Source organism: Cervus elaphus, chromosome 33 (genome assembly GCF_910594005.1).
Source record: "Cervus elaphus chromosome 33, mCerEla1.1, whole genome shotgun sequence".
NCBI lineage: Eukaryota > Metazoa > Chordata > Mammalia > Artiodactyla > Cervidae > Cervus > Cervus elaphus.
In genome coordinates, this window is record NC_057847.1 from 11,542,113 (window position 1) to 11,570,001 (window position 27,889).

General features: G+C 35.7%; 1 protein-coding gene across 2 annotated transcripts in view; it reads left to right on the top strand.

The window, feature by feature from the left end:
- The window catches only part of COL5A2 (collagen type V alpha 2 chain), a 153,742-nt gene that overhangs the window by 69,324 nt on the left and 56,529 nt on the right, over positions 1-27,889 (top strand). For both annotated transcript variants that reach the window (XM_043894287.1, XM_043894286.1), the window contains exons 2-9: positions 9,270-9,494; positions 12,140-12,153; positions 15,966-15,998; positions 17,333-17,365; positions 18,806-18,859; positions 23,524-23,634; positions 24,972-25,049; positions 27,180-27,224. In XM_043894287.1, coding sequence (XP_043750222.1) covers positions 9,270-9,494; positions 12,140-12,153; positions 15,966-15,998; positions 17,333-17,365; positions 18,806-18,859; positions 23,524-23,634; positions 24,972-25,049; positions 27,180-27,224 — 593 coding nt within the window. The remainder of the gene's footprint in view (positions 1-9,269; positions 9,495-12,139; positions 12,154-15,965; positions 15,999-17,332; positions 17,366-18,805; positions 18,860-23,523; positions 23,635-24,971; positions 25,050-27,179; positions 27,225-27,889) is intronic.

Below are 27,889 nucleotides of genomic sequence, written 5' to 3' on the forward strand. Positions count from 1 at the left end.
ATTTGTCATATCCTGGTATATTTCATCCCACCTGAAAGTGAAGGATCATATTTTATCTTTTTCTATACATTAATGAGTAGAGAAACTGAGGCACATTTTCCTTTAACAGCCTAATTAATCTTTTTGTTCAACCTAAGTCTTATCCTCCACATTAGCAAATGTTTTACATTCTTGTCCTCTAATCTCAACATGAGCTAACCCATTGCATTAACCCAAAAATGTGTTCCATAGCTATTTGGGATTGAACAAATAATAAAAATTATTTTGAAAGCTCTAAATCTTTCAACAGATGTTTTAAGAAAATAATATGTGTTCCTTTCCTCTATATACTTTTTATAGTCATCATATTTTAAGAAGTTAAAATATGAAATTAAGAGAAATGTAAAAAATTGTAGTCTAAAACTAAAAGGAATAGTAATGAATAATTATTAATAATTATTAACAGTTTAAAGCTTTTGAAATTGTAATAAAGCTTGTCCCTGTTCACATTTTCTCTACATAAGGGTATTTTAATTTCGTCTCCACTCATTTACTTATTTGGAGAAGGAGATGGAAACCCACTCAAGTATTCTTGCCTGGAGAATTCCATGGACAGAGGAGGCTGGTGGGCTACAGTCCATGGGGTCACAAAGAGTTGGACATGACTGAGAGCCTAACATTTAGTTATTTAGGATAATAACTTCTCAGAAGCACATGGCTTTACAGGTCAAATTCCTAGATTCCATTAAAAAATTTTTTTTGTCTTATCCAAACATAGGATAATGAAATATCACTAGTTTAGTTCTGTATTTTGCTAAAGAAATTTGAAATTGATCTTCCTTCTCTATGTAGTAAAGGTTTGTCAGAGAAGAAATGGTTATCTTGCTTGTTGGTCTTCTCAGCCTCCTTCCCTCTCCCTCTGCTTCTCCCTTTTTCTCCTCCTTCTCTTCTTCCTGCTCCTTCTATCTTTGCTTTTCTTGTCTATTGTTCTCCCTACAAGCACAGAAATTTTACAATGAATAACTTTGTTATACATCTAGAAAGTTATTAAGAGAACTTCTCAGGAAAGGCCACAACTTCTCTTTCTGTTCCTGAATATTCCTGGAGCATTTGTCCTCTGTTGAGACTGGTGTTGAGGCTTGACCCTTAAATAAGGGGACTTCTATACAGTCATGAATGTGCATTATAGTAGGTAAGCTGAACATGAAATTAAAGAGATAGATTTATATTCTGAAATGATGGTAATGGAATACCAGAAAGAAGGGTAAAATCCATTTCATTTCTGTTCTTCAGAGAAATTGACTTCTAATTTTTAATAGCTACAAATAGACATAAATTAAGTCTTGGTGATGGTGATAGTCACTCAGTCATGTACAACTCTTTGCAACCCCATGGACTGTAGCCTGCCAGGCTCCTCTGTCCATGGACTTCTCCAGGCAAGAATACTGGAGTGGGTTACATTCCTTTCCTCCATCCTCGGGTATCGAATCCAGGTCTTCTTCATTGCAGGCAGATTCTTTACCATCTGAGCCAAGGGTAGATCAGGACAAAAGTGGGTATTATGGATATTTGTTCAGGTCTCTAGATATACTCAAGTGGATAAACATAGAAGTTATGTCTTCAGAATGAAAGCACTAGAAATGAGCTCCAGAAGTGAGCTCCAGAGGGAATAGGGCACAAAGAGATAGCTCCTTCAGGTTCACTTTCAGTTCAGTTCAGTTCAGTCACTCAGTTGTGTCTGACTCTTTGCGATGCCATGAATCGCAGCATGCCAGGCCTCCCTGTCCATCACCAATGCCCAGAGTTTACTCAAACTCATGCCCATCGAGTTGGTGATGCCATCCAGCCATCTCATCCTCTGTCGTCCCCTTCTCCTCCTGCCCCCAATCCCTCCCAGCATCAGGGTCTTTTCCAATGAGTCAACTCTTTGCATGAGGTGGTCAAAGTACTGGAGTTTCAGCTTCAGCATCAGTCCTTCCAGTGAACACCCAGGACTGATCTCCTTTAGGATGGCCTGGTTGGATCTCCTTGCAGTCCAAGGGACTCTCAAGAGTCTTCTCCAACACCACAGTTCAAAAGCATTAATTTTTTGGCGCTCAGTTTTCTTCACAGTCCAACTCTCATATCCATACATGACTACTGGAAAAACCATAACCTTGACCAGATGCACCTTTGTTGGCAAAGTAATGTCTCTGCTTTTTAATATGCTATCTAGGTCAGTCATAACTTTCCTTCTAAGGTTCACTTTAGACACTTTAAAATACTTTAGAATCATTGGTAGTAAAGTGAATGTGGTCAAAGAACCATTGAGAACTGTGGAATGTTTAGTTCACTATAAGAGCAAGTTCAATTTAGTTAGAGTGAGGGCAGTGAATAAAGAATAAGCCAATAAAGAATGAATTAGAAGGAATAAAGTGACTACCGTGATGTCTAGAGTTTCTCTAGAGGCTTTAATATTCTTCTGCATGAAGAAAGGTAAGAAAAGAAGGCAAAATGCACCTGCAGAGAAATCATGAGATACAGAGTTGACTTGATTCTAGAAGTCTTATTATATATAATATTTAATTTTATACTTATTTGAATATACCATACTAGATATTCTCTTATAATATAACAATAACTCCTTTTAGTCATACAATAACTCTACAATTGTAAGACAACTCTACCACCTAAAGTGGCTAATACAAATAACAAATATTTGATTCAATTAAAAAATTAATTCAACAGATATTTAATAAGCATATACTATGATCCTGACTACTATTCTAAAACACCAGTATATATTAGGATATATCAATGGACAAGTCAGAATAAATGATATCTGTCCTTACAGAACTATAAATCTATCACAAGGAGGCAAAAAATAGACAAAAATACAACAGTATAGTAGGTTCAAAAGTGCTAAATACCACATTAAAAAAAATGGAGCAGGGATTGTTAGATAGAGGGAGACATGGCTTTGTGTGTGGTAGTTTTCAATTTTTTGTAAGGTGGTCAGGGTAGCTTCATGGAGAAAGTGACATTTGAGCTAAAAGTAAAGGAAATGAAGGAAATCTGAAATGTGGGTACTATACACTGCTCAGGATTTACTACTTACTTATCTCCAGATACTCCACGACCAGAGTATCTGGAGGTAAATTTATCTCCATGACTACATAAAACTCATGATAGTACCCATTTGAAGAGAGAAATGGCTAGGCAGATTTTTGATTCTCTTCTTTATTTTAAGCAACGTCATTGCTGGAGATAGATTAAGTACCCAGACTTCATCCAACACAATTCAAAATCTTTCATTCATTTAGGCAGGCAGACACATTTTGCTTGGCAGAGATTGTACTTCCTTATTCACTTAAGATTAATATAATATTTGAGAATAGGACTAGAGTTTGCTAGAGATATTACTACTAACATTTCTAGTGTATTCAATATAAGGCAGGCTCAGTTCTCTTTGTGGCGTTTTTACAGCTATTCATTATTGAGCCTTGTGTTTGGAGGGAAAAAACTATGTCAAATGGATTACCAGACTGAAAATTGGCTTTCCAGACAAAACCGTAGATGAGCATTGCATGTGCATTATGTGCAGTTTTAGTTTCACATTTTGGCCACAGTCATTTAGATTTCCCAATGATACATGGAAAGTTAAGTAGTACCCAATATAAAAGTTTCCTTTGTATTTTTTCCATTTTAAGTAAAGGAAAAACAGCAGCTTTACTAGTTAACTGAAAAGCCCTTGGACATGAGACAGAAAGCTTTCATGATTGTATTGAAGAAACTAACTACCTTTGTACAGTTGATCTAATCTCATTTTATCTGTACTTATATGTTTCACTGAAATACTATGTATTAGTTGTCTTCTTTTTACTTTCTCAAATTTCAAGATAAGTTTTCATAATTAATTGTTATTATGTTGCTTTAGAATATTAAGTATATTATCTTTGTGGAAGAGAAATTCAACTCAGCTTAAATAATGATTGAGAGGTGACTTTATTTAATTGTAAAAAAAATAGAGAAGGACACAAGAAAGTAATAATTTGTTTAATCATCCTAAAAAGAGATTTAAATTCAGATGATTTGCTGGAAAGTAAAAATCGATAAGTGGATTGAAGAAACAAAAGATGCAAAACTTCATAGGTCTGCTTCTTACTCACCTCTCCACCCACTCAGACCTTGAGGCTGAGGTGGAAAAGTATTGTCAAAGTATGTGACACGTACCCCTCAGCTATCTCTGGTGGCCTCATATGAGTCTAATTTTTTAAATGTGAGGGATCAGACAGGGAAAGAGAGATGATCAGTGCAGAACTGTTGGTGTTGAGTCAGAAGGGTCTAAAGGAAGAACTCAATACTCTAACCTCTCTGTCTCTCCCTTGTGATGATAAAGAGTGCCTGAGAGCAGAAGGAAGGGAGGGATTTCCTTGGAAGATTCTCCAGAGCTGAGCCCAGCAGCCGGGCTCCACTGTGCATTGGTAAATGCAGCGTCTGTGGTTTGGTCCATCGGGACCAGAGGGGCTGCTCTGCGGCATCCTCTTTGTCCCGTGAAGCATTCTCTGCCCACTTCAGGAGGGCACCAGCTGCCTAGCCATGATTCTAACCCTGCAGAAACTTTTGCAATTAGAGAAACTTTAAATAATGTTAGCCCAGACTTTCATAACCTCCAATGGGACCTAGACCAAGTGGGCCAGGAAGGCTGTGTGTTAGTCACTCAGTCATGTCTGACTCTTTGCCATCCCATGGACTGTAGCACATGAGGCTCCTCTGTCCATGGAATTCTCCAGGGAAGAATACTAGAGTGGGTTGCCATTCCCTTCTCCAGGGGATCCTCCCCACCCAGGGACTGAACCCGGGTCACCTACTTTTCAGGCGGATTCTTTACTGTCTCAGCCACCAGGGAAGCCCAGGAAAGCTGAAGGACTGCTATTAACTTATTTTATTTTTTCTTTCAAAATATGAGCTGCTATGACTGACATAGACTTCTTCCTTTCTGTTTGCACAGAAGTCTAGATGTCAGGGGTACACTTAGCAAGAACCACCAAGTGACCCATTTCCCTTTCATTCAAAATAGAGGTCCATAGTACACATCCTGATTATGTAACATTGGGTATGAAGATTACCAAGATGAACACATGTCTGGCTCCCAAGGAGCCCACAGTCTAGCGAGATACAATGATCTGAACAAACACTTCTCTGAATAAAAGATTTAAAATTTCTGTGATAGCTGAGCATATTATTTCTTCAGGAAAGTTCTTTAGTTAATGTCTACAGAATGTCCAGCATAGGCTTAGGAAGGTTTATTATGTATATTTTTCAAAATTTTTAGGTAAAGCCCAATAATTTAATATTAAAAATAGAATCACATCTCTCCTGAAGAGCCAAAGGTTTCAATAAGGCCATTTCTAGTTACACTTTTTTGCACAAGTATGTATAAAGAAATGTAGACATAGGGTGTGGCGCATAGTTGTCAAACAGCAATTTTGATGGATGAGTTTTTAATTGTTTTTTATAATAAGATGGTGGATTTGGTCTGCCATCTAGTGATTAAGAACTGAATTCTTACAATCAAATTCCAAAGCACCTAAACTTTGTGAGAAGACAAATCTATGAGGATGTTTGAGAAACACAGAACAACTGAGTTACTCTCAAGCAAAACATGATCAGATAAAATGTATCTCTGCTCTCTTAAGAGATCAGTGCCAAGATGTTTGTGATAATGACTTTGCAATGGATTGGTTCAGTTTGTTGGAACATTTGGTAAGAGTGAAAGAAACATGTAGCTTGGAAGATAAAATTTCTGGAAGTTACACCACCATGAGAGATTACAAAATAATGGCAATACAATCAGGTATCTATCAGTCCTCCTCAATTATAGAAAAGTTAAAGAAATATAAATGGAGAAAAAAATACAAGTGTCAAAGTACTTTGGTTTTGGAGGTCTTTTTCAGATATTTACAAGAAATGATTTTTAAACTTCTGGGCCTTCAATAAAGGCTAATGTCAGCTTGCATTAATTTTATGATTTCTATGGAGGAATCGGGAGGAGGATGGTATTGACCCTCTCAGAATGTCATATAAAAATTCTTAGTTATTTTTAATAATATTGTCATTCATAAAATAATTATGTCATGACTACTTCACTGCAAATTGGCTGCAATTTTGCTTACTATTTTACTTTTCTTTTCATTTAAGTAAACATCTATGCAGAAAACAGAAAAGACAACCTAAATCATAAGGTACACAACTACCATGTACAAACTTGAGAACTGCAAGACACTCTGTATTTTCCTCCCAGTGTTTCTTTGTCCATGTCTTTCATCCAGACACGAACAATGGGAACTCACTGAGTTTTTGTGCAGTCTGTGATGTGTGTGGATTCTGTGTGGGGGCAGAGAGGGAGGGTTTAGCAGTGAATGTGGGTTTTCATCTCCCTGCCATTTAAAAGCATTCCAACTAACTTTCCACATCATCCTAAATTTAATTATAAATCCTCAGGGGGAAACGGACCAGTGATGACTCAGAGTATAAAACTAACTTTTAACATTGTCATTTAAAGTAAGATAGTGGCCCACTTCTTTGTTCTTTGGAGTGAGGTCAAAACTGTTTTAAGCTTTCAGAAAGAAAGTGACCTATGAGTTAAGTCTGAGAGAGTGTGTCTTTTTATCCCAACCCTGAAGGAGACACAGTGAGCAGGATAACCCACCCCTGAAGAGTCTCTCACATTTTAATGATATTTAATTGACAACATCATTGTACGTCCTCTTGTTGTTTTCCATATTCTCTATTTCCCCATTTATAATTGTTTCATCAGTGAAATTGAGATCCGCTTCACAATGATAGTATATATTTTTGAGAGCAGAATGCTTTTAATATTTTGCATATGCAGTACTAGGCACAAGCCCACTTAACCCTCTGTAAATACATGTGAGCACTTCTGCCTCCCAGGGTGTGGTAAGGGAGAAGCAAGCGAATTGAACTTGTGGTGTATCTCATTCTCAGCCAATGGCGCTTAGTCCTTGTGATTAGATATTTCCGTCTTAATCATAAAACTTAATGAACAAAAGTATTCTTTTTTGTACTTAATGGAATAGCTCAGTGGACTATGGGTGTGAATCTATTTCTATGGAAATTGTGTTTTATGGAAACATTCACCTTGGAACTGCATTGTTTCAAAGTGACTTTTCATCTAAAAGTAGCACTGCTTTTTGAATTAAAAAATACATTATTTTTTTTAGGTACTATTTTCTTATGTTTTCAAAATAGTTCCACAGAAAAGCATGCTGAAGCTAGATATTTATTTTCTCCTTCCTTGAACATGCCTATAGTAACACTGGATAGACAGAGCCAATATTATTTTATTGATGAGCTACATAGTATGTGATAAACATCATTTGGGGAAGATTAGACAGATTAGAAATTTTGTGCTTTTCTTCTGAATAGCACAAAAGCCAGGATGTGGTGCCATGCTTTGAAAACAATTTTCCATTTACCAAATATCTGTGATGAGAGACTAAATATGTGAGGCAAAGTATTCCATAGAGCAATGAGAAGAATGTTATCCAAGAAAAACTTTCTGAAGTTATGAAGATGGATATTTAGACTAATGTCTGTTTAAACTGAAATCATTTCCGTCTGTAGTTCTATATTAGCATTTGACTGTATTTATTGTGAAAGATATATATAAATGTTACTAAATGTAACTATATTTCATAAACTTATTGTAAATGCATTTTAAAATTTTGTTTTATTTTTGTAAAGTAGCTGTACAATTGTTAGTCAACCATAATTTAGATTCACTCATTCATTCATGTCCATCCATTGAACAAGTACTTGTTGAATGTTGATTCTATGCAAGGTATGGTGCCAAACTTTAGAAATACCATGATGAACAAGATACACTAGTTCTCACTTTCATACTGCCTGGTGGTGGAAATATGAAAATAGACAAGTAAAAATAAATAAGTAAATACTAATTGTGATAAACTTATGAAAGCAGTGATTTTTGCCTAGCGGTTCCAATTTAGTAAATATTTAATTACCTTGCTTATAATACAAAAAGAATGAATCAATGGAAGGATGGATGAATGAGTTCTTTTTTTTATATATTTTTTTCATATATTTTTATTAGTTGGAGGCTAATTACTCTATAATATTGCAGTGGTTTTTGTCGTACATGGACATGAATCAGCCATGGATTTAAATGTAGTGTTCTATAAAGCACATCAGTTGGATAAAGAAAGTCTACTTTTAGAGATTAGTCAGAGAAGAATTGTGGGGGACAGGTGGCAATTAAGCAATCTGTGATAGTGGGCTACTGGAGTTGGATTGAGGAAAGGAAAGGCAGTGCCAGGCAAAGGGATCGAGTTGTACTGATTCCTTTGGGAGGACTTTTGGGCTTTAAAAAGGAGCTTTGAATTTAAGTAGTTGAAAATGAAAGGAATTAAGCAAAGATTTATGATCCACATTGTGTTTTAAAATACTATAGTTTTGTTTCTCGAGAATCACAATGTGAAAGATGTATATGTTTATTTTATAGCAAATGCATGATAGAATTGCTATGTGTATAAAATTGCATATATTTTTCCAAATCTGCATTAAATTTTTATCTAAATATAGAAAAGTATTTGGCAGATATTATGTAATAGCTTACCATGTTGTCTTGGTCCTGACTTAGTTAATTTTGATGCAAAGATAATTAACACATTGGCTGTATAAGCTTTGCATTTCCACTACAGTTTAGGAAACTATTTTCAGATGTTTAGCGGAACCCACTCCATGAATGGGTCAACCATTAGCTTTTTTTATCTTAATGTTTAAAATGAATTTAAGTTTTTCTTCATGATACACGAATACTTATTGTCTTCTGTTGTGGGATTTACTGATGGAAAGTTTCAAGTCAGTTTAAAGTCACATAGGGTTCACCAAACACTGAAATTATGTATTCTCTTAAGAACTATTCTTTTTGTCCTCTCTTCAAATGGTTTACTTTTATCCCTCAAACATGATCTTATGCTGTTTGATTATTTGTATCTTCAAAAATGATTTTGGGAAGCACTCTGATTTAGTATACTTTGGATCACTTTCCCTGCCCCCATCGTGCTACAATGTTTCATAATAATTTAATTGTGAATTACATGTTTGTCTTTAAATACTAATGGAGTAAGCTCATTTCTGTTTGGCTCCTTAGGAGGTTACCACTTAGCCCAGAGATTTTAGAACCCACAAGATGATTTACCTTCCTAAATATTTCCCAGATTCTGAAATTTCAGATACTAACCTCTTTGTTTTTCTTCTTATTCTAGAAGGATATGGTGAAGAAATAGCCTGCACCCAGAATGGTCAGATGTACTTAAACAGGGACATTTGGAAACCTGCCCCTTGCCAGATCTGTGTCTGTGACAATGGCGCCATTCTTTGTGACAAGATTCAGTGCCAGGATGTGCTCGAATGTGCTGACCCCGTAACTCCCCCCGGGGAATGCTGTCCTGTCTGTCCACACACAACTGCAGGTGGCAATACCAATTTTGGTAAGAATGCGTAAGGCCAACTTAGAATTTGTCCAGTGATTTATCTTTATAGTTACAGTGTTTTTTGCTCTCGAAATTCAGCAACCCAAGAAGATAATTAAGCTGCTATTCAGTAGTCTTTGGCGTAATAATTCCACTCACCCACTTTAATCTAACAGTAATGAAAAGAAAGTTATTTCATCTTAAAAAACAAGGAATTTTTTGGGCTGCATTTAAGTGACTATACCTAATTTGAGAATTCCTTGTACTGCTTAAGATGTTGTTTTGTTACCCTATCCATGCTGGGTGCCTCCAAGATATTTGTTGGTTTTCTATGAAGTCCATTAATGTCTAAGAGGAGATCTAAAAACACATTTCTCTTCCCTGTGCCAACTTTGCCCTTGGTAATGGAGTAATAATCTCTAATGTAATTTAGTGCCACAGCACCCTCTATTATAAAGACTCATAAATGCAGAATGCTTTTAATTTTGGCTAAGAAAAACAAGAGAATAGAATGGGTTTCCTGGAGAAAACAATAATATAAATTATTGGTTCTTAAAGCTTCTTTTTTGGAGAAAAGTGTCTGTGTTTAGCAAAGACTGTGTATTTGCATGTACATGTTAGAAAAACTTACATATAAGAGAAACAAGTTCATGTTTATATGTTTTAGTGAACCAGATAAGATTAATATTAAACTTTTAGGTTATTTGTTTTAGTAGCCATGAATGGAGGCTTGCATGTACCCTTGTCAAGACAGTTTCAAGGCTTTATTTTTTCCCCCTAAATTTCACTGCAAATAACAACAAATATAATGAAGTGCTCAAAAGTATTTTCATGGAAACATTACACAATAATTTACTAATTAGCCTCTTGGATATCATTCAACAGTAACAGTTGGCCTAGAATACATACCCAAACTTAGCTTTTAGCCATGTAATAAGAAAATTCCCACTTCAGTATTCTTGCCTGGAAAATCACACGGACAGAGGCGCCTGGTGGGCTACAGCAGGTGGGCTAACACTACATAGGGTCACAAAGAGTCAGACACAACAGAAGCAACTTAGCATACACACAGTAAGGAAGACATAATGGGAAGAACTGAAAACAAGGCACTAATGGACTACCTGAAGTGGATATGATCTGCACAGAATCCCTGGGAGTAAAGCAAAATTAAACCTGTGGAGACAAATGCATGTTGAGACAATAGTAGCAAAAAAAAAAAAAAAAAAGAGCAAAATACACAACCTCCTCTAAATATTAAAAAAAAAAAAATGAGCAAAATACACAGCTTCCTGAAAATAGGTGATTTAGGAAAGCCCAATTTATTCCATGATGAATAATTTTAAAAAGTACTGACAACAGTGTTGATACAAAGATACTATAAGGCAAAGATGAGACTGTTTAACTAAATATATGAGATAAAGAACACTCCAATAAGTATATCATCACAGAACAGATAAAAATTCTGACCAACCCTTATTTCTATTTTATCACAGAACAATTAAACATTATTAAATGTACCTGACCAAACAATTAGATAAGAACAAGAAATTAGAAATCTAGATATTAGAAAAGAGGAGGTTAAATGATCAATTTACAGAAAATATAACTGTGTACTTACAAAACCTTAGGGAATGGAGTAAAAAAATGCTACAAAACAATTTAGTAAGATAGTGCAACATAAAATTAACAAATTAATAGATATACTATATACAATTACTTCATAGAATGTATGTGTGTTAGCCGCTCAGTCATGTCCAAGTGTTCGTGAGGCCCTGGGCTGTAGCTCTCCAGGTTCATCTGTCCATGGAATTCTCTAGGCAAAAATACTTGAATGTGTTGGCATTCCCTTCTCCAGGAGATCTTCCCAATCCAGGGATTTGAACCTTGGTACCCAGCATTGCAGGCAGATTCCTTACCATCTGAGTCACCTACATATTGCTATTATAAATATTTTTATTCCTATTATTCACTCTATGAAGTAATATACAAGTATATTATAATATATATTTGCATATTACTTCATAGAATGAATAATAAGAATAAAATTATCTCATTTGTAATAGGAATATATAGGATAAGGTGGTTAAGGATAAACAAAACAAAATATTTAAGATATATATAAAGAAAACTTTCGAACACTACTAACTCAAATAATGACTTTAATACATGTAATGTTCTATTATGTTCTTGGTTAGGAAGACTAAAAGAAAATCAATAATGGTGACCTCTGGTGAGAAGTGAAATGTGGGAAATAGAGAAAAGGGGACAAAGAAATTTTCACTGTACAATCTATACCTTTATTAATATATTTTAGGTTTGTTTTTTTTTAATCATGTGAATGAATAACCTACTCAAAAAAGTATAAAAACCAAAAATAGAGAATATTGATTGAAGATAGTTATAATTTAATAGCTAATTTTATAATTTACTGAATTTTTTCTATATAAAAGTTGTGAAGAATATTCAAATGTCAGAATTTTCCAAAGGGGCATGTTATTTTGCCTGTTATGAAAATATTTGTGCAAATAATTTGGATTTCTATCTACTGGTGACAGGGAAAGCTTTTAAAATTAAATTCTGACTCTATAAAAATTATTGAAATAAGTATCGGGATTCTTAATAATATATATGCATAAAATAATATATTCTTTTCTTTTTTATAGGAAGAGGAAGAAAGGTAAGTTTTACTTTGCATAGTTTCATTTTTGTAAATTTAAAAAATTCTGATGATATCTACATAATTCTGTGCTTTGAAGAGCTTGAAAGCCCTTTGTAAAGTACCATATGAATATAACTATATAAGCATAGTTTAACTACTTTGATTATAGATTATAGATTCCTCTATTTTCTTCACTTTTAAAATTTTTATTTATAGATGGCTCTTTCAGAAGGTTGTGAATCCTTAAGGGATTGAGACTATGTCATGTTAATCATATACCTTGATCATATATATTAGAATAAGTGTCTAATTGCAATGCAGTAGACACCGCAATAAGAGTTTAGTTGAATGAAGTAAGGAATGAAGATAAGAAGGAAGAAAGGGTGAGAGGATATTTGTTCTACTTCAGTGGAGTTGTGGTCCCTCTCCCATCAGTTGGGCAGTAAAGATTTGAATGGGGCTTCCCTCATAGCTCAGTTGGTAAAGAAATAGCCTGCAGTGCAGGAGACCCCTGGGTTTGATTCCTGGGTCAGGAAGATCCTCTGGAGAAGGGATAGGCTACCCACTCCAGTTTTCTTGGGCTTCCTTTGTGGCTCATTTGGTAAAGAATCCACCTGCAATGTGGGTGACCTGGGCTTGATCCCTGGGTTGGGAAGATCGCCTGGAGAAGGAAAAGGCTACCCACTCCAGTATTCTGGCTTAGAGTATTCATTTAACTGTATAGTCCATGGGGTTGCAGAGTCATACATGACTGATCAACTTTCACACACAAAGATTCAATTAAAAGAATTAGTTGAATGATTTGACACACATCACCTCCCTTTCTCTCCTCTTCTTATTGAAGGACCCTGGAATCTAATCCCAGAGACAAGCATTACACTCAACAGGACAATGATGGGGTGTAGCCAAGACCCTGGTATGCCTACTTAGTTTCGTCACTTGTTATTTGGACATGTGTGTGTTAGTCGCTCAGTCTTGTCCAGCTCTTTGCAACCCCATGGACTGTAGCAGACTGGGCTCCTCGGTCCATGGAATTCTCCAGGCAAGAATACTGGAGTGGGTGTCATTCCCTTCTCCAGGGCATCTTCTTGACCCAGGAATAGAATTCAGGTCTCCTGCATTGCAGGCAGACTATCGTGTGAGTCACCAGTGATTGGACATGGGTAATCCCATTCCGTGAGAGAGTTCCATCCCCTTGGAAGTGTTCTTTGTTTTCTGGTTAAGTTGAAAACTATGACATTTGCTCGGTCTTATCCAGATGGGATGGACACAAGAATTAAGAATGAAAATGAGGAATCATCTCAATTTTCTTGGCAGTTATTAGACAGCAAATTTAAATTCTTTGCCTTTGCATGCAATGGAACTTCATAAAATTAATAATTGTACAATGCAATGCAACACCTTTATGGTAAGTAAAAGTGATGTCATCAAGGGGAGGTCCTGGTCACTTCTTACATTTTTGGCTCAGAGGGCAATACCGTGAATTCATCTTATTTGTCATAAATATCAGTGAAGCTATTTATACGTCAATATATGTCAGAGGAGAAGGACTGCAAATGCCAGCTCACATTTAATTTACATTTGAAAGCTAAAAAATTATGAAACTTAAATGTTTGAATATAGTATGCAAACAGATAGATAAATGAATTAGTAGGTAAATAGATAAACAATCTGTGAAATAAAAAAAGAATAGACTGTGAGAACTGCCTTGATGTAATCAATTTAATTTGGTTAGTAATCAACCAGTTTACTGAGGGACAACTGTTGGGTTGTGTCGTCTAGTTTACTGCCTCTTTCCAAAGGTGGTGTGGGACAGCTTGGAGAAGGACGTTCTCAAAGCAGCTGTTAATTTAGCACATTCTAGTTATGTGCTTATCTTCATGTCTCTGCCATTTATTATCAAGTCATCAGAAATATGAGAGCAGAGCAATATTGTATAAACACACTTTGTGCTAGGTTTATATAATACTGATTTCTATTTATAATTTATTCATTTACTCATGTTAACCACCAAATGATTATTGAACCTTTGTTAAAATCCTGTAGGAGGCAAATAATGCAGATGCCATGATGGTGGGAAAAATAACTGTGACTGCCTCCATGGTAAAGGCTTCTATAAAAGTGATGAGGCATATCCACATAGCATTAAGTGATGAGTAACAGATGAGAAGTTAAATTAAACTGGAATTCTCATCTGAACACAAATACTTGAATTTTATGCTTCCCAGGGGTATGAGAGTCAAATTTAGTAAAACTATCATTCCACAATTGATTTATTCAAAGCTCACATTAACAAAAGTGATAAATATTTCTGTTTTTGACTTATTTCCAAAATAAGAAATACATAGAATCATTAGATATATTTGTTATCAAAACTTAATTATAGAACATTTAATCCCATATCAAGTATTGTGGAACAGTGGAAGGCTCATTTTTCTAATTTTGGCTGAAGTAATTTCTCTTCCCTTTTTACTTGTATTTTTAGACTTGTTCCAAAAAGGAATTATTCTTATGTATGTGTGTGCTTAGTCGCTCAGTCATGTCCAACTCTTTGTGACCACATGGACTGTGGCCTGCCAGGCTCCTCTGTCCATGGAATTCTCCAGACAAGAATACTGGAGTGGGATGCCATTTCCTACTCCAGGAGATCTTCCCAATCCAGGGATTGAACCTGGGTCTCCCACACTGCAGGCAGATTCTTTACCATCTGGGGGAGTTCACAGTAGAGATATATAAAGATACAATTCAACCAATGTTATTTAAACAACATACTTGACATCATGCTATAAGAATACAATTTTTGATAATCTAAAGTTCTAAGAATCAAAAGAAATTCCATCTATATCTGTGGTGTTAAGATATAGATGCAAAGATGGTGTTAAGATAAAGATAAGAGCAAATTATGCTTTATTCACTTTGAGTTATGATAGTTTCTTGTGTTATTTTTTATTTTCCTGTTCAAATAATAATTTTTCTAGGTTTTCCTTAGATATTGAGAATTACCTAATATCATTATATCTTTTATTTTCTTTCCTTTTTTTCTTTAAAAGATGATCAGATATCTCTTGTTATTTCTCATAGTCTTCCATGAGTTAAAAAAAAAAAAAAGATGGCAGGTGTTTTAGGATTGGCATCTGATAAGTTAATAAAAACTAAATGACATGTAATATGAGTGTGAGAGTTCAAATATATACATATTCTGGATTTCCCTTTGTGTTTTCAGTCTTTGGGTAGTTTTTCCTATGGTGCTTTGACTTTACATTTTTTTTTTTTATCACAAGCATGTCTTTGTGTTTAATTATATTTCTTATTCCTTAAAGCACACTTGTTGTTAAGCGTGGGCTCTGGGTGCTCATTCTCAGTAGTTGCCAGCACCTGGGCTCGGTAGTCGCCGCTCACGGGCTCTAGAGCATGGGCTCAGTAGTTGTGTGCACGAGCTTGGTTGCTCCGTGGCATGTGGATCCTTCTGGACCAGGGATCAAACCTGTGTCCCCTGCATTGACAGGTGGACTCCCGTCCACTGTACCACCAGGGAAGTCCCATCACAGACATCTCTAATCATCTCTTTGGGTCTGATTGCCGTAAAAACGGAATGGAAACTACGCATTTCACACAGTGGATTAATTCTATTTTCATGTTTTTGAAAGAAGTAGTGTTTTTTTCATGAATAAGGTCTGACAATATTCTAAAACTGATTGTTAACCTTTTTCTCATTTTATTTTTTACCTTTCTTACAAATTTCCATTGTTTACATGGAATATTTTGATATAACATGTTAATGCTCAACAAGCCACTATATTTTGCTAATTGAATTTTTTTTTTCTTCGTAGGGACAAAAGGGAGAACCAGGATTAGTACCTGTTGTAAGTATACATGTGTATATGTTTTCATGTACCTTTGATAAACTTAGTTATAGCATCATTGTATATTATTGCTTATACACATACTTTCAAAAATAGGGAATTTAATTATTTTATAACCAAACTTTTAGTATAAAACAAGCAAAATAAAATAGATCAATTCTTAATTTAATATGATATTTCGTGTTTATTTTTCCTGACTTTTATTTATTTATTGTCCCATGACTAAAAGTGTAAATCAAAATTTTACAAAATTAAATATATTGTATGTGAATATAAAGTGATAATTAAGATGTATATTTTTATAGTATATTTGGCTATATCATCCAAATGGAGAGGTATGATTTAATGTGCCACACTTCTGGAAATATGTTATGTCATTGCTACTGCTACTGCTAAGTCACTTCAGTCATGTCCGACTCTGCGACCCCATCCCTGGGATTCTCCAGGCAAGAACACTGGAGTGGGTTGCCATTTCCTTCTCCAATGCATAAAAGTAAAAAGTGAAAGTGAAGTCACTCAGTCGTGTCCGACTCTTCACGATCCCATGGACTGCAGCCTACCAGGCTCCTCTGTCCATGGGATTTTCCAGGCAAGAGTACTGGAGTGGGTGCCATTGCCTTCTCCGATGTTATGTCATTATCATGATGTAAAGTCCATAGTGTATAGAGTTCTTAAGAGTTATTTAGACTTGGAGATGATTGTAAAGTATATCATTATATAGGATGAAAGTTCTTCACTATTCTCCTTGGTTTTAAAGGAATTATCATTTTGTTAAGACAAAAGTAGAGCGTGTTGATTTATTTGACAATATTTGCATTTTTGCTTTGCTTTTAAATTGACTTGTTTTTAACAAAGATTACCTAAAAAGTGAAACCATTCATATTGTTTGTGTTCATTTAAAAGCACAATGCCTAAGGTATTGTATTAAGCACTTCCTAAATATTTATTTGTTTGTCTTCACAACAACTCTGAGAGGGAGTTAATTTCATAATCATTATCACCATTTTACAGAAAAGGAATCTTAAGTACAGAGAGGATAATTAATTAGTTCAAGGTCATACAATTGGTAAGGGTTGGGGTTAGGATTTGAATGCAGGTTTCCTGGATCCAGCATTGGCTCTTAATCACTATTACAGTATTGCCTCCTTGTATTAGAATTTAAATTGATGTCTTAGCCTTATAAGAAAGTCGGGGAGGAAATGGGCACCAACTGTTAACATCCATTTGTTCTAAAATAACAACTGGGCCTTTTGTTGTTCTTCTTATCCGACTATTGAGTTTTCTAAAACTCTTTTGAAACTTTATCTCTGCACATTGTCTCATTTATTGTTTAGGTGACAGGCATACGAGGACGTCCAGGACCTGCAGTAAGTAGTTTCTCAGTATTCGTGGTATTCCTTAAGTTCTTTGAGATACTGAATCTTTATGGATATTATGTACACGACAAGACAACAGATTATAAAACAATGATGTGCTTGGTTTCTTGAAACATTTTGTTTTGAAACAATTTAAAGTTTAAACATTTCTTTGCAGCAGTGAATGAAATTGATGAACCCTATTTAGGTTAACTGTACTCGTTGAAATTAGGGCAAATTAGTCTTGCTGACAATGATTAAGGGTAGACTACTTTTATCTGTTTCATGAAATAAACTGTTAATTCCATCTGTTATTAAAATTAAATTGATAGAATTTGATATTATTGATATATTTCTGATATATTCTATTGTAATATTTACCATTACGTTATATAACAGTATATTAATATGTATTATATTGATATAAGAGTAAATATTACAGTAGAATTTGAGAAGATATACATCAGAATGGCATATTTCTGGTTTAGCATAAAAGACTACTGATTTCAGGTTTGGATTAGTGGTAGCATTCACAGGTAGCCAGATGTATAACACACACACACACACACACACACACACATAAATTTTAAAGCACAGTAGATCAATGTAAGTGAAATACTGATACACTTCAACAGACCTGCTGTAGTTGTTCTGAAGCACTTGCTTTTAAAGAACATTATGTTTTGGATTGAGTAAATGTACAATCAAATTTTTATAACTCAGTTGAAACTCTTTTGAAGAGAAATAAAATTCTCCTGGCAACTGCCATTTTCTGGGGAAAAAAGTTAATTTAAGATATAAGCACAAAATGCCAGTTTTGAAATATAATAATCATTTGTTATTTTAATGGAAAAATAACTGCAGTTGAAGTTACCATTTGGAAAATTCTTGGTGGGTTTTAAATTTATAATGGAGGTGAGGCAAAGTTAAAAAATGATATTGGATACTTGAAAGCATACAAGGTAGTAGCAGAGTAAGCTTGTTTTGCCATTGCTTTTGTCAGCATCTTGAATAGTGATGAATAGTTTGGGATATTGTGTACCAACATGAATTCGTACCTTTCCTCAAAAAAATTGAAAATTTGGAGTTTGGACAATAATGTAGTTCTCAAAATTTGAATTGTAAGTTTTTGTGTCTAAGACAAGAGAGCAAAAAAAAAAATCATCCTTGCAAATTTACAATTATTGTTCAGACTAATATATACAACTCATTGGGTACCACATTGTTATACTTACTTCTTCACAAGTCTTTAAGCTTCAGTGTGAAAATAAACAGCCTTCCTGTATACACAGAACTTTTATACATACATGGATTTATTTTCTGTTGTCTTCAGTGAAAATTTTAAAATAGATTGTATTTCTGTCTTCCAATTTTCTTATATCAGTAACCTTTAAAGCAAAATTATCTGAAGTATACATGTTTTACAGACATAACCATCATTTTCTGTTTCAGGGACCACCAGGATCACAAGGACCGAGAGGAGAGAGGGGCCCAAAAGGAAAACCTGTACGTTGATGGTGGAGCCCCCTCTTCATGAATTTTAACGAGCAAGCCCATCTACGGCGAGTTCCGTTGGGTGCAGCAAAGAGCCAGTGGCAGTTTTCCTTTCTCACGTCTATTAAACACGACATAGAATTCAGGTCATGAAACGATTGTGCATTGATCCTGATTCAGAGGAAAACACTACATGCTACTAATTACCTATGATCTCAGATAACACAGATGATATCCATGTGTCCTTTATGAGGTCAAATTAAAGTAGAATCTAAGGAAACATAGTGAATACCTCATATTGTTTTCAGAAGTTGTAACTTATGAGTCAACAATGCATCCTTGAGAGAAAACACCCAAGTTATGTGATCTGTGGTTGCTCTAGGAATAACCAAATTGGATAAAGGAAAAAGAAATTATTAGAGGGCAAAATTTTCTTTCAAGTGGTTCTGTAATGAACTGATTTCCTGAGTAATGCTGCCTTTTTCATTGGGCAGCTGCTGCAGAGCTATCAAAGGAGTAATTTTAAATATCAATAAATTCATTACCATAGGGAATACCTTTAAATTTAAATAATCAACTCTATGTTCTTGAGATAAGCCATGAGATTATTATATAATACATGCTAAATGTTTTCTCTTGTTAAGAAGTCCTATTATAGCAATTATTTTTCTTTTTTATATCTCACCCTCAAAATTTGTCTTTTATATATTAATACCAAATACTTCGATGAATTTGTGTGTCAAAAATAGATTCAGATGAATCTATCATTATCCTATGTTTCAATCTGAAAAATTCAAACTGTTTAATTTTCTGTCTAATGGTATCTACTAAGCTGTAACTTTCTATGGGTTTTTAACCTTCCAAATATGTACTTATCCATATCTAAATGGGAAAAATGGATGAGCAAGGAGGCAACAAACCACCTTAAATATATAAGTAAGGAAAAAAACATATTCTAGATCATGTTATTAGGAACCCTAGCCACTGGTTTCATCTTTGATACTGTTTTTCGCTTCTACTCATTTCACCAAGAAGGGGATGATGCCAATACTGTTTCCAAACTGCAACTGAAGTTATGGGAAGTATTTGCAGGCATGCAGGTAAACGACAGTGGTCCCAAGGAAGAAGGTCATAGCCATGTAGGTGGGCAGTAGAGCTGGTTTCTGATGACCTCATGGCCCATTCTTCATTGGTGTTCTGCCATGCTGCCTCCCTGGCATTGGTAGCTGAAACCCCGTTGGTAGACATTCGGATGTCTGTCCAGAAGCCTGGGATGACAGAGACAGGTGGAACATGACTTCAGTTGGGTGGAGGGTGGGTGTTCATGCAGAAAACATTGTGCCTCAATGTACTTGTGCCCGAATAATTGATAAAACTGAGTCCTAAGTGTAGGTGGAAGCTGCTGTGAAACTCATGTTTGGAATTACAGAATTTCTTGTTAGGATTCAATGAATCTACTCCCCACTCCTCTTAGTCTCTCTTTCCTTTCTCTTCTCTTCTCGACTTAGTATGTTCTAAGCTCCATTTCCTATCTTGGTTTAGTCTGAGACAATCAATGGGAAGTGTGTGTGTGTGTGTGTGTGTGTGTGTGTGTTAAAAAGAGTGAGAAGTAATTATTTATTTGGAATTGAGCAAGGCAGTGCTGGTAGATACCCAAGTGGAAAATCTGTTCCTCTCTTAATCCTAGCAAGCAGTGGTGTGATGGCCACGTGTATAATAACTGATTTATTTTTAAAAATATGCCTATAGCTTTTGCTGATTTCTCTGGTATAAGTACTCCCACCACAACTTTCTCCAAGATGCTGGCATGATGTCACAAATACCTGCAGGTAGAATGTTTTCCCTCAGGTGCTAAGACTGGCTGGTCCTAAGAGCCTTACCTGAACAGACGCTGTGGATGCCACGAAATAAGCTGGTGGTGTAGTCACGTATACCACTGTTCTCCCCTTTGTTACCGTCGCATGTTACAGAAAGCTCATAAAATAGAGCAGTTTCTCACTCTTAACACCACTGATGTTTGGGGACAGATAATTCCCTGTGTTTTGTAGGATAATTTGGCAGCGTTCTTGGTGTCGACTCAGATGCCAGTAGGAACACCTGCTTCCCCCCCATACCACTGTAACGAATACAAACATCTCTTGGTGCTGCCAAATGTTCCCTGGCAGTGGGGAGGGGAGCAAAGTGCTCAAGATTGGGAACTTCTGATATAGAGATCCTCTCACAAAGCCCTCCTTACTAGCCAGTGATCACCCTGGTCCTCGCTCACACATATCCTTTGTTTGAAGTGTACTGTCCTGGGAACTTCATAGAGACAAACTAGCAACCTGTCAGGAGATGGACAACAATCAATGGTGGGCTGAGTTCTAATCGCGCTGGTCACTTAACCTCTACAGGTCTCTTTCCTCATCTGTAAAATGGAGAATATACCAGTTATTACTAATTCTCACACTTCATAATGCGGGTGATATTACTATCAGTGAATAAAGTTCTTTTTGATTTGGGGGCATTATTATTCCTCTTTGTGAATGTTTAAACGTTGCCACCTAGTGACAATCTACAAGTACTTTTTACTGTGAGTTGCCTCCTGAGATAGTGAAGTATTCTGGGGGAGGGGAAAGAATGATTATAGAGAGAATGCTTACCTTGATACAAAACTTTTGTGATTCGTCACACCTGGAAATATGAAAATATATATTTTAATGTATTCTGAAGTTATAGTTTTTGTTTTAAATATTTATCAGTAAAATATCACATATTATATGCTTTTTTCCTTATTTTCACTTATAGTCTTGCTTATTATGTTCACTTAGTTTTGGATGATTTTCACAGGTTTTTATTAATTTTAACCTCAATTTGTATAAAAGTAAATCATGTAGGCTATTTATAGGAGATACCATGGAGGCATAGAATGCATCATGAAGTCAGTGAAAAAGTGGGCTGTCTTCAGAGCAGACTTTGAAACAGGATTTTTAATCACAGAGGGCAGGGGAAAGGACCCAATTTTTGAGGATTAATATTACCCAAACCTCTCTCTACTCCCAGTGACACTAAATGTAGTTTTTGATTTTGCTTTGGAAATCTCTTTGGGAGCAGAGAGAATGTTTTAGCTCATTTTTTTTTTTGTATTAATGATACCTGATTATTAATTAGCAATTTCACATTTTAAAAACACATTAAATTTTCCACACACAGTGGTCTGAGTAGGTCAGACTACTATGTTTTATATGCCACCATTGACAGCATACATTTCCAGATCATGGTATCACACTTGTATGATCTGGAAGTCTTAGGCAGCAATGAAAAATTAGCCTCCATTATGTAATACAATGAAAAAACAGTAGAGTGAGTAGTTAGTGTCTGAGAAACCAGTTTTCAAAATGTGAGTTTTTTTCAGGCTGTTATCTACTTCTGTTTGAATAGATAAATTTGTTTAATTATTCCACTACTCCAAGAAGTAAACATGTCAAACAGGAGTGTTTTAATATATAAGAATATATTAATTACATTTCTGAATAGCTGTTAAGCCACCCTCCCCCAAACCATCATCTGCAAGCCACCTCTCCTCCCCACTCTGTGTGTCCTATGCTTCCTCCCTCCACTGTATCAGCTCATGTTTGCTTATTGTGCCCTGATAGATAGTCTCAGGTGTAGGCATGGTAAACCTTCTTTACAGTTTAACTCATCATATATATATATATATATATAGAGAGAGAGAGAGAGAGACAGAGAGAGAGACAGAGAGAGAGACAGAGAGAGAGATCTATGTATATATAGATCCCTGCTTCTAATTAGTAAAATCATATTGAGTTTTGAGTTCTTTGATTCTTCCTTTCCTTTCTTTGGTCCTATTATGCATTTCCAGGGTTAAAAAGCTAGCAAATCCTTAACAAGACTTGTGGGAATGGTGAGGTTAGGAGATGGAGCATTTCCAGAACTGGGGACGTGGCTGTTCCCCAAGCTGCCTTCAGAATGTGGGTTAGGAGGAGGGTGGAATTTGGCAGCTCTAACTCATTGCTCACTTCCCTGAGAACTAGACTTGGCTGAGTCCCCGTGCCTTTCCCTCTTCTTCTCATGGGGCTGGTCTACTTTTGGGAGTAGTAGGGAAAATAAAGTATATCAGACTTCAAGTACTAAAGAAACTGAAATGTGAAAATGTAGTAATCATATGCTGTCTACTCTGAGCCAGGAACTATGTAAAACATTAAAAATTAGCTGAGGAAAACCACAAACACTGTTCAAAGATCCATAAAGTTCTTTTTTTAAGTGGGGAAAAGTTAAGCAGGAACATACACAGTTAATTTAAGACAAGTGAGTTTAGAAATTGTTGACTAAATACCCTTGAACAGCAAAACTCAAACAAGTAAGGAAACTTATTCTAGAATATTGACAAACTGAGCACTCTCTTATAATTATTTCAAAAGAGCTGATTACTGGGAATCTAACATATCAAGAGTAAAATTCTTACCCAGAATGTGTCCTCTCCTGATGGCAGAAGCTGTGACCAGTGCTGAAATCTGCAGTTTTGGTGTAGCTGATGAAATTACTGGGGGTGGCTAGATTGCTCTTTTTTAAAAAATAATGAACACTTCATCTCCATCAAAAAGTTTGTGGTTTTTGTTTTCTCCTTAGTACATATTTGGCAATGGATTCTAGTTTCTTCTGGCTTATTTTTCCAGGGGCCTCGTGGTCCTCAGGGAATTGATGGAGAACCAGGTGTTCCTGGTCAGCCAGGTGCCCCAGGACCTCCTGGGCATCCGTCTCACCCAGGACCTGATGGCATGAGCAGGGTGAGTGGTATACATTGCTTAATGTCTTCTTTAGATAATATATTAAGTTTTGGGTATATTATTAGGATCTTAAATTGTGTTAGTTCTCATATTGGTCCTTAGCTGTAAGAGCAGCTAAATGAACATAATGCTGCTGTGAGTAACAATAAAACTAGGAACTCCACAGGGAATTGTTGGAAAACTCAAAGTATCACTTTTCAAAGATGCTGCTTCAAATGGCTTATATCTCCTAATGTCAGTTCTGGGCACTGGGATTTTGTTCTTTCTGTTGATTCTAAAGGACCACTAATATTGTTCCCACCGTGAATTGGAAAGAGAAATAAGTCTTTCTCCTTTTTTGTTCTCTTGGCTCAGAATGCTGAAAAAAATCTGTGTCATGTCCTCCCACCGAGGAAAGATGACACACCCGGGATGATGCTTGCGAAAGGGCCATTGTGTAGACGTTAAAAATGCGTTCTGGTTACGTCTCTGAATGTTAAGTTCCTATCAGAAATAAAACGAAATGTCTTTATATGCCTGCCTCTTTGAATTCTTAGTGGCAGACTTTTGAGTAGATTTATGAGCAAATTGCATAGTACAGCAAGGGAATGAATGGAACCTTGAAATGTGATTTTTGTTTTACAACAATTTTTACATTTGCTTTTCAACTCATTGTAGAAGGAATTGCCAATTGATTTTTTAAAAATACGCACCTTCTTTTCCAATTAGAATCTTTAAATTGATAGAGCTCCTGGAAGGAAAATGGACAGTTTTAGTCAATTGAGTTACTAGAGATTTTTAGATGTGAAGGAGAGAAGGTAAAACTGTTACCGATTTTGGAATATTCCAGGATTCATTAAAAAGATCATAAAATTTTAATCAACTTATATAAATACAGTTAAAATTTACTGGCCACTAACAAAGAAAGAAGAATACCATCTAAGTAAAGCAGTCTGGTATAATGGAAAAATCTTTAGGACAAATGTTTTAAAGGCACTTTTTGGTTTTGTTCAGATGTTTGGCATGCTCTAACAATGGGAAGAAAGCAAATAAAGAGACTTAAACCTAAAATCGATTAGACTGGCTAAATGCTTATCAGATACTTTTATCAAGTATCAAGCATTTGGCCCACTGCAGTAGTTATTTTGAAGCAACATAGTGAGGAAGATTGTTCACTCAAAAACACATACAATGAAAGCAACTTGAATCTTTTTCCTTGCTTTAAAGTCAAAAGTTTACAATGATTCTCAAAAGAGTCATTCTTTAAGAATCCCAGAGAATGTACAGTGCTCAGTTTAAAAAGTATGTTGATATATATCTTTTACTGTGGAAATAATGTCAACACATTGCTTTAACAGCCGTTTTCAGCTCAGATGGCTGGGTTAGATGAGAAGTCTGGACTTGGGAGTCAAGTAGGCCTGATGCCTGGATCTGTGGTAAGTGTAGATTTTACTGATAATCAAAGTACTTTGGAAAAACGATTATGCAGAGAGCTTTGAGTTAGCTAGTTAAAAAGTAATATGTGTCTTCTTAAAATATATCCATCCATTCATTCTATTTACTTATCAAACTCTGCTGTGTAATATTTGAAAGCCCAGCGGTGTTCCATTTGTAACTGTACAAAGTATTTGTCTTCGTTAATAAAGGACTTTCTGTATTTTTCACCTAACTTATAACCACCACTTCAACAAAATCTGTACTTTCTAAAAACTAAAACAAACTAACAAAAAAAACAAAGCAAAGTCTGTTTTATGGTATTGGTGGAAAGTTATTTGGCAAAATTTATTATTTCCTTATATTATTTCCTTACTTATCTGAATACTCTTTGGTTGCCTTATGCCGACAACTCTAAAATTTACTCACTGGGCCATTAGCATTCTGTTTTGCATTTCTTCAACAGCCAGGAAGATTCCCATTTTCTCTACTTTAACCTGGGAATTTGGAACAATGTAATTTCATTAAATGAATTAACTCTTTGCAAAGCAACTCTTCCATACTTTTTTGCTCATGACATAATTCAAAGGCCTTCCAGATTAATGACATTTCAGACAATGTAAAGTCAGGTCGCATAGATAAACACCCCTTCTGCCTATCCTTTGGGCTTCCCAGGCAGTGCTAGTGGTAAAGAACCTGCCTGCTGTGGGATCTTTCGAGAGAACAGCATAGAAACATGTACATTATCTAGGGTGAAACAGATCACCAGCCCAGGCTGGATGCATGAGACAAGTGCTCGGGCCTGGTGCAGGGGGAAGACCCAGAGGGATCGGGTAGAGAAGGAGGTGGGAGGGGGGATCGGGATGGGGAATACATGTAAATCCATGGCTGATTCATGTCAATGTATGACAAAATCCACTACAATATTGTAAAGTAATTAGCCTCCAACTAATAAAAATAAATGGAAAAAAAAAAAAGAAGAAGAACCTGCCTGCTAATTCAGGAGACATTAGAGACCCCGGGTCAATTCTTGGGTGGGGAAGATTCCCTGGAGGAGAGCATGGTAACCCACTCCAGTATTCTTGCCTGGAGAACCCCATGAAGAGAGGAGCCTGGTGGGCTACAGTCCATGGGACTACAAATAGTCAGACAAAATGGAATGTTTGTGGACACACACCCATCCTTAAGGCCAGTGAGTAATTTAAACATTGTTGGTATATATTTTAAGTCACTTAAACATTGTTTAATTATACACATTCTAAGTCAGCAGCAGTATGGTCTCATTCAATGATTAACTGGGGGTATTTTTCTGAAATACATGTTTTTAACCATTTGAAGTTCAAGTTACAGGTGTGTTTCTTTTTTTAAATGAAGCTCTTATTTTCTTGCTAGCTAAAAATCTGATCAATCCAAAACAAAAATTTGTTTTCACCATAAGAACAAACTAGATTTTGATTTAATTGCTTTCACTTTTTAAAGTGTGACATTAAAAAAAAAATTACATAGACATTTACTAAAAACTTTTAAAATAGCATTTTCCTTCTCTTACCTTTGTTCTGTCACATTGTAAGCATTTCATAATAAATGGGGGAAGTCTGCGTGGAACTTTAGATGTATGTCATGAAAGAAAGAAATAAGCAACAAAACTCAGTGCCCCAGATCATTTAAAACTTACATTTAAAATAGTCCAGTTGCTATTGTTGATAGTTTCATAAGCATTTAATTCAATGTAATCATTTAAATTATGAGTTATTTGCTGTGAAGCTGAAGAATTAAATAGATGGTTTGATAACAACTTTATGCTTGCCAAGATTTTTCTTTGTTGGTTATTCTGCTTCAGTTAAACCACCCCTTAAGTATGCAAGAGTTTTCATCCCAAGACGTTGGGTGTGCACAGGCATTTTTATTTCTTTTCATGACTCTGAATGTGTCATGAGATGATCCTAAACATTATCCAAACTTTAACCTTTTTGAATTTAGCTGTATTCCAGGTGAATACAGAAGGACAGTGTCATCACTTTTCACTGTCAGAGATTCATTTTTCCATATTCTAAAGTGAATTCAACATTTTTGAGAGTTGTGAATTAATTGTCATGAACACTATGCAACTTTTCTTCTCATTTGTTTTTAAGGGTCCTGTTGGCCCAAGGGGTCCTCAAGGTTTACAAGGGCAGCAGGTAAGTTTTTTCAATAATTAAATCACATACTGTAAAAAAAAGAAAAATAAATAAGTTCTCTGGGACTTGACTGCTTTTGGCTAGGCTTTAAATTGCATATTGTAATGCTCAGAGGACCAGATGGTTGGATAGCATCACCAACTCAATGAACATGAGTTTGAGCAAGCTCTGGGAGACGGTGAAGGACAGGGAAGCCTGGCATGCTGCAGTTCATGCGGTCTCAAAGAGTCAGACACGACTGAGTGACTGAACAACAACAATGCACACTGAATGGGCTATATTCAATTAATTTTCACTCACTTAGATCACAATAAACTGTGGAAAATTCTGAAAGAGATGGGAGTACCAGACCACCTGACCTGCCTCTTGAGAAACCTGTATGCAGGTCAGGAAGCAACAGTTAGAACTGGACATGGAACAACAGACTGGTTCCAAATAGGAAAAGGAGTATGTCAAGGCTGTATATTGTCACCCTGCTTATTTAATTTATGTGCTGAGTACATCATGAGACTGGGTAGGAGGAAGCACAAGCTAGAATCAAGATTGCCGGGAGAAATATCAATAACCTCAGATATGCATATGATACCACCTTTATGACCAAAAGTGAAGAAGAACTAAAAAGCCTCTTGATGAAAGTAAAACAGGAGAGTGAAAAAGTTGACTTA